We start from the raw sequence: 13906 nt of genomic DNA, 5'->3' as shown, positions 1-13906 counted from the left end.
ATCACCATAGACAGGGGGCATCCTCTACACCTAGAGGAGAGGAGGTTCTACCATTACCATAGACAGGGGGCATCCTCTACACCTAGAGGAGAGGAGGTTCTACCATCACCATAGATAAGGGACATCCTCTACACCTATAGAAGGGGAGGTTCTACCATCACCATAGACAGGGGGCATCCTCTACACCTAGAGGAGAGGAGGTTCTACCATCACCATAGACAAGGGACATCCTCTACACCTAGAGAAGGGGAGGTTCTACCATCACCATAGACAGGGGACATCCTCTACACCTAGAGGAGAGGAGGTTCTACCATCACCATAGACAGGGGGCATCCTCTACACCTAGAAGAGAGGAGGTTCTACCGTCACCATAGACAGGGGGCATCCTCTACATCTAGAGGAGAGGTGGTTCTACCATCACCATAGACAGGTGGCATCCTCTACACCTAGAGGAGAGGCAGTCCTACCATCACCATAGACAGGGGGCATCCTTTAAACCTAGAGGAAAGGAGGTTCTACCATCACCATAGACAGGGGGTATCCTCTACACCTAGAGGAGAGGAGGTTCTACCATCACCATAGATATGGACATCCTCTACACCTAGAAGAGAGGAGGTCCTACCATCACCAAAGACAGGGGGCATCCTCTACACCTAGAGGAGAGGTGGTTCTACCATCACCATAGACAGGGGCATCCTCTACACCTAGAGGAGAGAAGGTTCTACCATCACCATAGACAGGGGGCATCCTCTACACCTAGAGGAGAGGAGGTTCTACCATCACCATAGACAGGGGGCATCCTTTACACCTAGAGGAGAGGAGGTTCTACCATCACCATAGACAGGGAGCATCCTCTACACCTAGAGGAGAGGCAGTCCTACCATCACCATAGACAGGGGGCATCCTTTACATCTAGAGGAGAGGAGGTTCTACCATCACCATAGACAGGGGGCATCCTCTACACCTAGAGGAGAGGAGGTTCTACCATCACCATAGACAGGGGGCATCCTCTACACCTAGAGGAGAGGAGGTTCTACCATCACCATAGACAGGGGACATCCTCTACACCTAGAGGAGAGGAGGTTCTACCATCACCATAGACAGGGGGTATCCTCTACACCTAGAGGAGAGGAGGTTCTATCATCACCATAGACAGGGGGCATCCTCTACACCTAGAGGAGAGGAGGTTCTACCATCTCCATAGACAGGGGGCATCCTCTACACCTAGAGGAGAGGAGGTTCTACCATCACCATAGACAGGGGACATCCTCTACACCTAGAGGAGAGGAGGTTCTATCATCACCATTGACAGGGGACATCCTCTACACCTAGAGGAGAGGAGGTTCTACCATCACTACAGACAGGTGGCATCCTCTACACCTAGAGGAGAGGAGGTTCTACCATCACCATAGACAGGGGACATCCTCTACACCTAGCGGAGAGGAGGCTCTACCATCACCATAGACAGGGGGCATCCTCTACACCTAGCGGAGAGGAGGCTCTACCATCACCATAGACAGGGGGCATCCTCTACACCTAGAGGAGAGGAGGTTCTACCATCACCATTGACAGGGGGCATCCTCTACACCTAGAGGAGAGGAGGTTCTATCATCAACATAGACAGGAGGCATCCTCTACACCTAGAGGGGAGGAGGTTCTACCATCACCATAGACAGGGGGCATCCTCTACACCTAGAGGAGAGGAGGTTCTACCATCACCATAGACAGGGGGCATCCTCTACACCTAGAGGAGAGGAGGTTCTACCATCACCATAGACAGGGGGCATCCTCTACACCTAGAGGAGAGGAGGTTCTACCATCACCATAGACAGGGGGCATCCTCTACACCTAGAGGAGAGGAGGTTCTACCATCACCATAGACAGGGAGTATCCTCTACACCTAGAGGAGAGGAGGTTCTACCATCACCATAGACAGAGGGCATCCTCTACACCTAGAGGAGAGGAGGTTCTACCATCACCATAGACAGAGGGCATCCTGTACACCTAGAGGAGAGGAGGTTTTACCATCACCATAGACAGGGGACATCCTCTACACCTAGAGGGGAGGAGGTTCTACCATCACCATAGACAGGGGGCATCCTGTACACACTATGGAGCTCTCTGCCGCAGAAGGTTGTTGGACTTGATGGACTGATGTTTTTTTCTAACCTTATTTACTATTTATTACAATACTATTATCAGCTTATTTTTTCACATGTAAATGTTTATAAAGATCGCATTACTATGTATTTGCTGGATATAAGCATTTCAAGTTAATTGGCTCATCTACATGGAATGATCTTCATAACAATATACAAACTAGAGTAGAAATATATGTATATAGTATGATGCTGCTCTCGTCCACATAAGGATCCAACCCTCCACACGTGGACTTTTATATTCCACGTGAAACTCCTCCAGTACAGAGGTGAAATGAGGCTTGGTTGTGGAGCTGGAGATAACACTTTCAGATACCTGCAAGTTATTGGTGTTAATCCTGGTGCTAATTTCCTTAATTATCTGACAAACCCGGTGTCACTGGCGCTTAACTTTCCAGTTTTCACTTTCCTTGCAAAAATGTTATTCCAAAGTGGCAGATTGTCCAGAGGAGCAGAAGCAAGAGAAGCTGGTAGTTTCAAGTCTGTGATTTCTAGCATACTGCATCATTACAACATCACAAACTCATCCAAGTCCTCCAAGAAGGCCGATCACCCAGAAAGACAAATGTAAGAGAGGACAGGATAATGTGGAGAATCTCCATGGGTAATTGTTTCAGCAATGAACAGGGCAAGGATCTATCTCGTCACACAATGTCACAAAATTTAAGAAGAATTGGACTGAATGCCCACTCTGCAGTGTCCAAACCTCTCATTAGCAGAATCAAAAGGCTACAATCACCTGAGGAGCATGTTGTGTGGATAGAGGAGAAGTGCTCCATAGTCAATTTTAGTTACAACAACAAGTTTAATTTATTTGGATCTGAGGGAAACATTGGGGCAGATTTATCAAGCTGTCTGAAAGTCAGAATATTCCTAGTTGCCCATGACAACCAATCGCAGCTTGTGATTGGTTGCTATGGGCAACTAGGAATATTCTGACTTTTAGACAGCTTAATAAATCTGACCCATTGGGGCAGATTTACTTACCCGGTCCATTCGCGATCCAGCGGCGCCTTCTCTGCGCTGGATTCGGGTCTGGCTGGGATTCATTAAGGTAGTTCCTCCGCCGTCCACCAGGTGGCGCTGCTGCGCTGAAAAGCATCTGAACGCCTGGAGTTTACCGAGCCGGGCTGAGTGAAGGTAAGTACAAGCTCCGCAACAGATTTTTTTTTTTAAAAAGTGGCGTTTTTTCCAAATCTGTCAGGTTTTCGTTCGGCCACGCCCCCCCGATTTCCGTCGCGTGCATGCCAGTGCGATGCGCTGCAATCCGATCGCGTGCGCCAAAATCCTGGGGCAATTCAGGGGAAATCGGCGCAAATCGGAAATATTCAGGTAACACGTCGGGAAAACGCAAATCGGGCCCTTAGTAAATGACCCCCATTATGTTCAGTGAGAAACTGGGGAAAGACTGAACCTAAAGTGTGTAACAACGTCAGTGTAAGGTAGTGGAGGAAGTGTCATGGTTTGGGGAATGTTGGACCTCTCATACAGCTGCATGGCTAATATGAATATGTGTGTATCAGAAACTTCTTCAACAGCACATGGCTCTTCCTTGTGTTCATCACTCAATCAGCCCACAGTTTTGATCTAAATCCAATAGAAAATCTCTAGAAAATCCTTGATGCAAATTTATGGCCATGAAACCCACAACAGTCACAGAACTGAGGAGGAAACTGGAAAAAAGAACGGAGAAGAATCCCAGCAGAGCCGTGTGAGGACCAGTGATGTCCTGCGGCCGGTGCTGAGGTCCTGCACGCTCCCTACTGATTGGTGACTGCTGGGACCTGCAGAAAGTGTCACTATAATAATTCTCTGCGCTACAATCATTGCTGTTCTCTCATTAAGATCAACATGTTTTTTTGCAAAATAAAGGTTTTATGTTGATACTTTGGTAATTGTGTAAAACATTGTTCTAGACGACTGGTGACCCCTTACAAATATCCAAGAAATGTTCATCAATGGAGATTGGATTGTTCTGAAAAAAATCAAGTGATCATACAAAACGTCAGTAAAAAAGGGGAATCGGACTAAGATAAATCTGCCCCATAGTTCTCTAATTTTGATCTCCAGTGTAGATATGAAAAGGACACATGGTGATCTGGGTGCGATCCCAAGGAGTCATCCAGAAATCCTCCATATTATAGCAGAAAGCGGGGAACACTCCAATAGATATGAGGAAACAAAGTGACTTTATTCTCCCATGCAGATACATTTTGGCTGATCCATACAGCCTGGCGCCAGTGCAGATATCAGATAGATAAAGATACCAAACACAATAGATAGTTGATAGATAATGTTGATACTTGTACTATTAAATTAGATGCTGATATATGTCAGATAGATAATAATTAAACAGTTATATTATTATGAGAAATAGATAGATAGATAATTGAGATAGATCCTCTGGTACTCTGGTGGGCCAGTCCGACACTGGATAGATAAATGATAAATAGATAATACATAGATGATTGATAGATAGATAGATAGTTGACAAACCCCCGATACTGTAAATGCTATGGCAATGCCAACTTTCGTACTGCCAATAAAGCATCTTGGAATTTGATAGATTAAAAGAAGATAAATAGATAAATAAATACATAGAATAGATATGAGATAAGTAACAGATACCGTATATAGGTAATATAATTAAAATAATAATTAATAATAATTCATATTAAAATAAAAGATAATAGATAGATAGATATAGATAGATAGATGAAAGATAGATAGATAGATAGATAGATATGAGATAGATAGAAGATAGATAGATAGATAGATAGATAGAAGATAGATAGATAGATAGATAGATAGATATGAGATAGATAGATAGATATGAGATAGATAGATAGATAGATAGGAGATAGATAGATAGATAGATAGATAGATAGATAGATAGATAGATAGATAGATAGATAGATAGATAGATAAGAAAATAGAAAAAATATGCGGCACTCCAATTTTGTGGGAAAAGTTCAAGTGGTTTTTATTCCCAAGTCGCTACGTTTCAGCCTCGTCCGAAGCCTTTCTCGGCTTGAGAAAGGCTTCGGATGAGGCTGAAACGTAGCGACTTGGGAATAAAAACCACTTGAACTTTTCCCACAAAATTGGAGTGCCGCATATTTTTTCTATTTTCTTATGTACTGTGGGATCTGGCCGACCCGTTAGTGCGTGCACCCATCTTTATTTACTAAGCAGTGCCGCTGTTAACTTTTTCTACTTTTCTAGATAGATAGATAGATAGATAGATAGATAGGAGATAGATAGATAGATAGATAGATAGATAGATAGGAGATAGATAGATAGATAGATAGATAGATAGATGATAGATAGATAGATAGATAGATAGATAGATAGATAGATAGGAGATAGATTGATAGATAGATAGATAGATAGATAGATAGGAGATAGATAGATGATAGATAGATAGATATGAGATAGATAGATAGATAGATAGATAGATAGATAGATAGATAGATAGATAGGAGATAGATGGATAGATAGATAGGAGATAGATAGATATGAGATAGATAGATAGATAGATAGATAGATGATAGATAGATAGATAGATAGATAGATAGATAGATAGATAGATAGATAGATATGAGATAGATAGATAGATATGAGATAGATAGATAGATGATAGATAGATAGATAGATAGATAGATAGATAGATAGATAGATAGATAGATATGAGATAGATAGATAGATGATAGATAGATAGATAGATAGATAGATAGATAGATAGATAGATAGGAGATAGATAGATAGATATGAGATAGATAGATAGATAGATAGATGATAGATAGATAGATAGATATGAGATAGATAGATAGATAGATAGATAGATAGATAGATAGATAGATAGATAGATGTACGGATGTGTGACTATAGAAGTATAGTGCATGGTCCCCTCCCTGTATCCTGTAGTGACCCCATAATGTAAAATAGACAAATCGACCACCAATGCTGCCCCTGAAAAGCCAGGGCGATTAGATGAAGCCTTCCCCCAAGGGAAGGACAATTAAGCTACAAAGCTGTAGTATATAAATATATTACATAGGATCTCATAATAATAGTTATATTGGTCAATAGAATTACAACAGAATGTTCAGTCTTTGTAACCTCTGACACCTATAGATGTAGCAGAGCTGAAATGGTTGTGACTCTTTTGGCCTATGTTGTACAGCGGATTCTTCTCTGAGCTGCAATAACTTAGCTGCAGTCCTATGTAAAAACTATCATAAAAACTCAGCTCTACTGTAATATATGTATCTGGTCATGGGGCCACTTGTCAGCACCTGCCACAAAGCCCAGACCCAATATTAGTTCTACTGATCATGAGACTAAGTTTGGGTCAGAACCGCAAGGAGTTGGGTGCCGCAGCCATAATACAATCACTAGAAGGTCTCCCAGTAAGTAGGATGTGTCCTTATATCTACAGCCTGGACCGGGGCAGAGGCCGTATATGAAGGGGCAGCAGAGAGCGAGGGCAGGAGTATTAGAGAACATTCCTATGTATATTACATAATTACTAATAAACTTGGTAAATAAGAAGACAGGAGAAATAACGGGAAAAACTGATGTTACACATTGTATAAGGTGATACATAATATATAATGTAACTATTTATAAGAAATAAAAATAAACAGAAAACAGTAATAATTATTTGTATCTGTCTTTCTATCTATCTATCTATCTCATATCTATCTATCTATCTATCTATCGTATATCTATCTATCTATCTATCTCATATCTATCTATCTATCTATCTATCTATCTATCTAACTATCTCATATCTGTCTATCTTATCTATCCATCTCATATCTATCCATCTCATATCTATCTACCTCATATCTATCTATCTATCTATCTATCTATCTATCTCATATCTATCTATCTATCTATCTCCTATCTATCTATCTATCTATCTATCTATCTATCTATCTATCTATCTATCTATCTATCTATCTATCTATCTCCTATCTATCTCATATCTATCTATCTATCTCATATCTATCTATCTATCTATAATCTAATTATCCATCTATCATTTATCTATCTATCTATCATCTATCCTCATATAATATATCTATCTATTACTGTTCTGTCCCATATTTTTCTAACTATCAACCATTTATTGATTGTACATCACCATGGAATTAGTGGTGCCTTATAAATGAATACATAATACTAATAATTATCTATCTATCTCCTATCTATCTATCTATCTATCTATCTATCTATCTATCTATCTATCTATCTATCTATCTCCTATCTATCTATCTCATATCTATCTATCTATCTATCTCATGTCTATCTATCTATCTATCTATCTATCTCATATCTATCTATCTCCTATCTATCTATCTATCTCCTATCTATCTCATATCTATCTATCTATCTCATATCTATCTATCTATCTATCTATCTATCTATCTATCTATCTCATGTCTATCTATCTATCTATCTATTTCATATCTATCTATCTCATATCTATCTATCTATCTATCTATCTCATATCTATCTATCTCATATCTATCTATCTATCTATCTCATGTCTATCTATCTCATATCTATCTATCTCATATCTATCTATCTATCTATCTCATATCTATCTATCTATCTATCTATCTATCTATCTATCTATCTATCTATCTATCTATCTATCTATCATCTATCTATCTATCATCTATCTATCTATCTCCTATCTATCTATCTATCTATCTATCTATCTATCTATCTATCATCTATCTATCTATCTATCTATCTATCTATCTATCTCATATCTATCTATCTCATATCTATCTATCTCTTTGGCACTAAGATCATCATTTAGAAGTTTGTATTTCTTGTTTTCTTTACAGCTCTCTATATTATTTCCTTCTATCTGTGTCTCTGCAGATCCCTCTCCCTTATTCTTTTTTGTGTCTCTTTCCTTTCCAATTCTTAAGAACAAACTTGCAACAATTCAAAGAGAAATATCAGTAGTTCCAGGAACATCAATCATGTCATGAAAAAACCCAACTCCTCACACAGTAACACAACGCAGAGCGGCGGAACGGCAGCGCACCGGGCGAGACTCCCCACACACACAGAGAGACTGCGAACCCTGCGAGCGAGACATGTGCCCGACCAAACAGGTACGAGACTGCACCCAGACATGAAATATTCATCACAACTGCACAGGTCCCACAGCCTCAAGGCTCAACGCCTAGTACTGCTATGTGTACTGATGTAGCAGAGCTGGAGACGTTCTCCGGTGGATTTGAGCTCTAAAATTAGTCTTAGTAGTAAGTTTTTGTATGGAATATCCCATGATGATGTGAGCCCTGCTACATCTGTATCTATCTATCTATCTATCTATCTATCTATCTATCTATCTATCTCATATCTATATATTATCTATCTATCTATCTATTTATCGTCTATCTATCTATGTATATATCTATCTATCTATCTATCTATCTCCTATCTATCTATCTATCTATCTATCTCCTATCTATCTATCTCAATCTCATATCTATCTTCTATCTATCTATCTATCTATCTATCTCCTATCTATCTATCTATCTATCTATTTATCTATCTATCTATCTATCTATCTATCTATCTATCTATCTCATATGTATCTATCTATTTCTCTATCATCTATCTATCTATCTATCTATCTATCTATCTATCTATCTATCTGTATCATATCTATCTATGTATCTATCTATGTATCTATCTATCTATCTATCTATCTCCTATCTATCTATCTCCTATCTATCTATCTATCTATCTATCTCCTATCTCTCATCTATCTATCTATCTATCTATCTCCTATCTATCTATCTATCTATCTATCTATCTATCTATCTATCTCCTATCTATCTATCTGTCTATCTATCTATCATCTATCTATCTATCTATCTATCTATCTATCTATCTATCTATCTATCTATCTATCTCCTTCCTATCTATCTATCTATCTATCTATCATCTATCTCATATCTATCTACTTATTTATTGTCTATTTCACTCAAATCAACTACAATTTCACATTTTCTACATCTGCTCCTCACAGAGCCGCCTCGGTCAGACTTACCAGATGAAGGAGACACTTGACCAGGAGGAGAGAGAAGATGTGTAGTTCCATCGTGACCTTCCAGGAGTCTTATTTCATGAGCTTGTGTCTTTAATTTTCGCCAGAAGCCACATTGAGTTGGCTGGACCTGAGCTGTGAGCGTCCTAAAGACAAACGTGCACAACAATTTATAGTCACACGACAGTCAGATGCACAGATGTAGCAGAGCTGAGTTTGTCATCTGGTACGAATCATGTAAATGTCAGTCTTGTGTGAACGAACAGCATAGAACTGAAGAGAGTTACAATGTGGTCAGTGACAAATTCAGCTCTGCTTCATCTGTAATACAGAATAGTAGAGATCAGTCATTACCGTTATCTCAGACTGTGACCCCGGGGCGAGTCGTTCCTGTTTCCAGGTCCCATGCAGGAGTTAAAGTCATTCTTTGCTCTTCTGAGAATTGGATACACCCTGCGCCCAAAAGATGTAGCGTCGATTTTGCCAACTTTGCACCCAGGTTTTGCGCCTAAAGTTGGAGACGTCTTGTAGGCTGGGTCCAGGTTGTCTCATCTCACTGTTAGCATCCTGATGTATGGGAGCAATGCACACAGCAGGATCCAGCTCTCAGCCAGGCACGATACATCCAGAGTATGAGGCACCTCCAGCTCTGCTCAGCCTGCACTGCCGCGCTCACACCACACTCCGCACTTTTAATTCTTCTCCCAGTCCATTGTGCAGCAGCTGATGGCTGGCATGTGCGCCTGCGAGGGGATGTCTACAGCACCGGCCCCCCGCAGCCCTCTGATTGGACGCCTCCTCTGACCAACTATTGATTTATAGACTACAGACTCTTGTTAGAAAGAAAGAAAAAAAGTCAATGGAAAAATTATAAGAAGGAAAAAGAGCAAGAAAACGGGAAGAAAGTGAGAAATCAGGAAACGGAGAGAAGTTCTGCAAGATGATAATGTGCACAAATATAGTAACAAATGAAATGTGTATATTTCATCTATCTATATAATATCATCTATCTATCTATCTATCTATCTATCTATCTATCTATCTATCTATCTATTATCTATCTATCTATCTCCTATCTATCTATCTATCTATCTATCTATCTATCTATCTATCTATCTCCTATCTATCTATCTCCTATCTATCTATCTCCTATCTATCTATCTATCTCCCTCCTATCTCCTATCTATCTATCTATCTATCTCATATCTATCTATCTATCTATCTATCTATCTATCTATCTCATATCTATCTATCTATCTATCTATCTCCTATCTATCTATCTATCTATCTATCTATCTCCTATCTATCTATCTCCTATCTATCTATCTATCTATCTATCTATCTCCTATCTATCTATCTATCTATCTATCTATCTATCTCATATCTATCTATCTATCTCCTATCTATCTATCTATCTATCTATCTAGCATTTGCGCTCCCTCTACTGGTCGAAAGAGGATGATAAACTGGAAAACCCCTTAAAGTCTTACTTGGGTAAGATAAAAACACCCACTGATTGTTACATGTAATTTTTTAATAATTACTACTAACAAGTTACCTTTCTGTGAAAAGCAAAACACCATATTTAAAAATATAAATTTAATTGTATAAAATTTTAATATAAAAAACATAAAAACATGAGATTTTAGCACTGCCATCTTCTATACAGTAATATATATATATATACTTATAGTTTTTTGGAATGAATGAGCTTGTTTAGATGGTACTTGTGATTTCTTGATTATTTTTTATTTTATTATGTTATATAATTGTCATTTTAATGGAAAATTACTTTTGGTATTACTCATAATTTTACTTTCATTTTCTCTTATCACACTGTTGGACGAGATACTGAGAAGCTCCATCAGCAGTGAGTGCAGCTCTGGAGTATAATACAGGATGTAGCGATTCGCCGGTGGGGTCTGGGAATGTGGGAGATCAGGACCATGTCGAGGAAACTCCTTGACAAAAGGGTTCTGTTAACCCGTTTCCAGAAGCCTCTGGCCCTCAGGGATTGCCCAAGTCGGGATCTTGGGGTGGGTTTAGGTCTTTTGAATTCCATCCGGATCCCCTTGAAGTTTTGGGACGTAACTTGGCGCTGCTTCCATGGAAAGCTGTGTGTGAGGGACAATCTGAAGTGTAGGAGCTCTGAGGAAAGGGGTTGTCCCCGGGAGGAGTGCGGTGGTCTGCTGGAGAGCATGGACCACTTCCTGCTTCAGTGCCCCTTTAACACAGAGGTGTACAACCGGGTGGGCGCTTCCCTCCATTGGCCCGGGTTGGCCGGTCTCTCCTATGCGGAGTGGGCCTATGGAGCATTCAGAGTCCTGGGTGGCCGGGACCGCTGCACGTTATTCCTAGTCAGCCTAGTGGTCAGGTACCACACGTGGAACGCACGGTGTTTAGTATCGACGCAGCGTAAAATCCTCCCGGTGGATGAGGTGGTTAGGAACATTCTGGGTGACCTGGTGAAGGTGCGCTCTCTGGAGTATGAGAGGCTGGGCACGGGGAGGGCCTCTCTCCTTTGGAGGGGGTTCTCCTTTAGTGTCCCTTAGTCTGTCATCTCCTCTCCTGGTGTTGGGCTGATGCTGCACTGTAGATTTTTGTTTTGTGTTCTGGGCATGTAGTGATGTTGGGCTTGCAGGCGCCGAACCTGGGCTTTATCATTTAATTATGTTAACGATTGATGTTTTATGTTTATTTTATTGTATTATGTTTTCTTGATGTCATGTTGTAAATAATGTATATATTGTATACAGTGTGGTTTGAGGATACAGTGTTAGGTTTGGCAAGGGGTGATGTTGGTGGGGTTCATTTTTTAATTTCCTTATGTACTCATCTTGGATGTTAGACCAGTGTCTAAGGGGAAGGGATCGAGTTTTGTGAAGTCTATTGTCTATAAAAATAAAAAATGATGGTTTATTTGTGTGGGGTGGTCTCTTATTAGAGGATGTGGGGTGTGTTTATGTTCATTTATGTATATTTATGCATATAATTTGTAGGTGTGACTTGTTTTCAGTTATTAACCCCTTAAGGATGCAGCCCTTTTGTCGCTTAAAGCTCAGCCCCAGTTTTTGGATTCTGACTTGCGTCGCTTTATATGGTTATAACTTTTGAACACTGTTACTTATCAAAGCGATTCTGAGACAGTTTTTTCCTCACATGTTGTGCATTCATTTTAGTGGTAAATTTTGGCTGATAAGTTTTGCATTTATTTAAAAAAAAAATGGAAAAATTATGAATTTTTTAAAAAATTTGCCATTTTTGAAATTCGAAATCATCGTGTTTTCAGGCAGATGGATTTACCACCTAAATAAGTTTCTGAATAACATTTCCCATTTGTCTACTTTACATTTTCATAATTTTTGAAATGTCTGGATAATATATTTTGATGTCGCGCGGCTTACAAATCGAATAACGATTTTCCGTATTTTCAGAATTTACTATTTTGGGGATAAATACAGTTTTGAATGAAATTTTACATATTTAGCATTAGAAACCCCCCCCCCCTATATAACCAACCCATTTTTTAATCTGCATTCATAGTAATTGAATAAAAATGGAGGTGAAATTTAGAATGGTCAAATTTTGTCGGTTATACTTTCATTTAGTCCTAAAATTTACACATTTCCAAAAAGTAAAAAGAGAAAAACCATCATACGGTGTGTTCTATAATTTCTCCTGAGTGCAGAGACCCCCCACATGTGGCCGTGACTTGTTTTATGGGCGCACAGCAAGGCTCAGAAGGGAAGGAGCACCCTGCAGCTGCCAGGATTTTAGTTTCCTTATTGGCCCCTTTTGAAGGCTATAACATTTTCGGTTGTTCGTTTTTGGGGCCATGTGACGGCATTGTTTTTGCGGGATGAGATGCTTTTTCCAGTGTTACCATTTTGGGGTTGGTATCCCCTATTGTTGAAAATTTAGGAACTTTTTTTTGAGGGCAGGAGTAGAAAATAATCAATTCTGTACTGGATTTTTTATTTTTTTTGGTGTTCACAGTATAGCCTAATAATCCTGTTATCTTTATTCTATGGGTCAATACGATTACGGGGATACCAGACATGAATATTTTTTCTTATTTTTTAATAAAAAAATCTATCATTTTTGTATTGCCGTCTTCCAAGTGGCATAACATTGTTACTTTTTTGGCTATGGAATTGGTTGATGGCTTGTTTTTTGCGGGACATGCACCAGTATCATTGTGGAGTACATATGTTTTAGTTTTTAGAATTAATAGGTAAAAATCATAATTTTTGGGGGGTTTACATTTTTTTTTTACAGCATTCATCGTGTGGGTTAAATTATTATTTACTTTTATTCTACGGATTGTTACGGACACGGTGATACTATATATGTGGGGTTTGTGTTATGATTTAGACTTTTTTTGTGTTATATGTCTCTTTTCATGCTTTGGGGCTTTTGGGCATTTTTATTGATTTATTAATTTATTTTTTATTGAATTATTATTATTGCCTGTTCATGAAAATGCCCTGCAATACTGATGTATAATACTGATGTATTGCAGGGTATTAGCAGTGTCAGCCTACGCACATGCACATGTCAGAGACACCATCTTTCAGGCAGTGGAAGACGGCGAGGGGGGCCGATCATGGGGGAAAGACCCCCCAAAGGCAAGTTAAATGCCACGGTCACACTGACCGAAGCA

General features: G+C 39.4%; 1 protein-coding gene across 1 annotated transcript in view; it reads right to left on the bottom strand.

Annotated features, from left to right (window-relative positions):
- NXPH2 (neurexophilin 2) overlaps window positions 1-9961 on the bottom strand; it is a 105487-nt gene extending 95526 nt beyond the window's left edge. Inside the window, exons 1-2 of the mRNA XM_072122238.1 lie at window positions 9598-9961; window positions 9247-9389 (exon numbers count right to left, since the gene is read on the bottom strand). Of these exons, the coding sequence (XP_071978339.1) occupies window positions 9247-9297 (51 nt within the window). The 5' untranslated portion in view covers window positions 9298-9389; window positions 9598-9961. The remainder of the gene's footprint in view (window positions 1-9246; window positions 9390-9597) is intronic.
- Between the last annotated feature and the right edge of the window lie 3945 nt (window positions 9962-13906).

This window comes from Engystomops pustulosus, chromosome 8 (assembly GCF_040894005.1).
Source record: "Engystomops pustulosus chromosome 8, aEngPut4.maternal, whole genome shotgun sequence".
Taxonomy (NCBI): Eukaryota; Metazoa; Chordata; class Amphibia; order Anura; family Leptodactylidae; genus Engystomops; species Engystomops pustulosus.
Note: the sequence above shows the minus strand (reverse complement) of the source record. Positions and strands in the feature narration are given on the sequence as shown.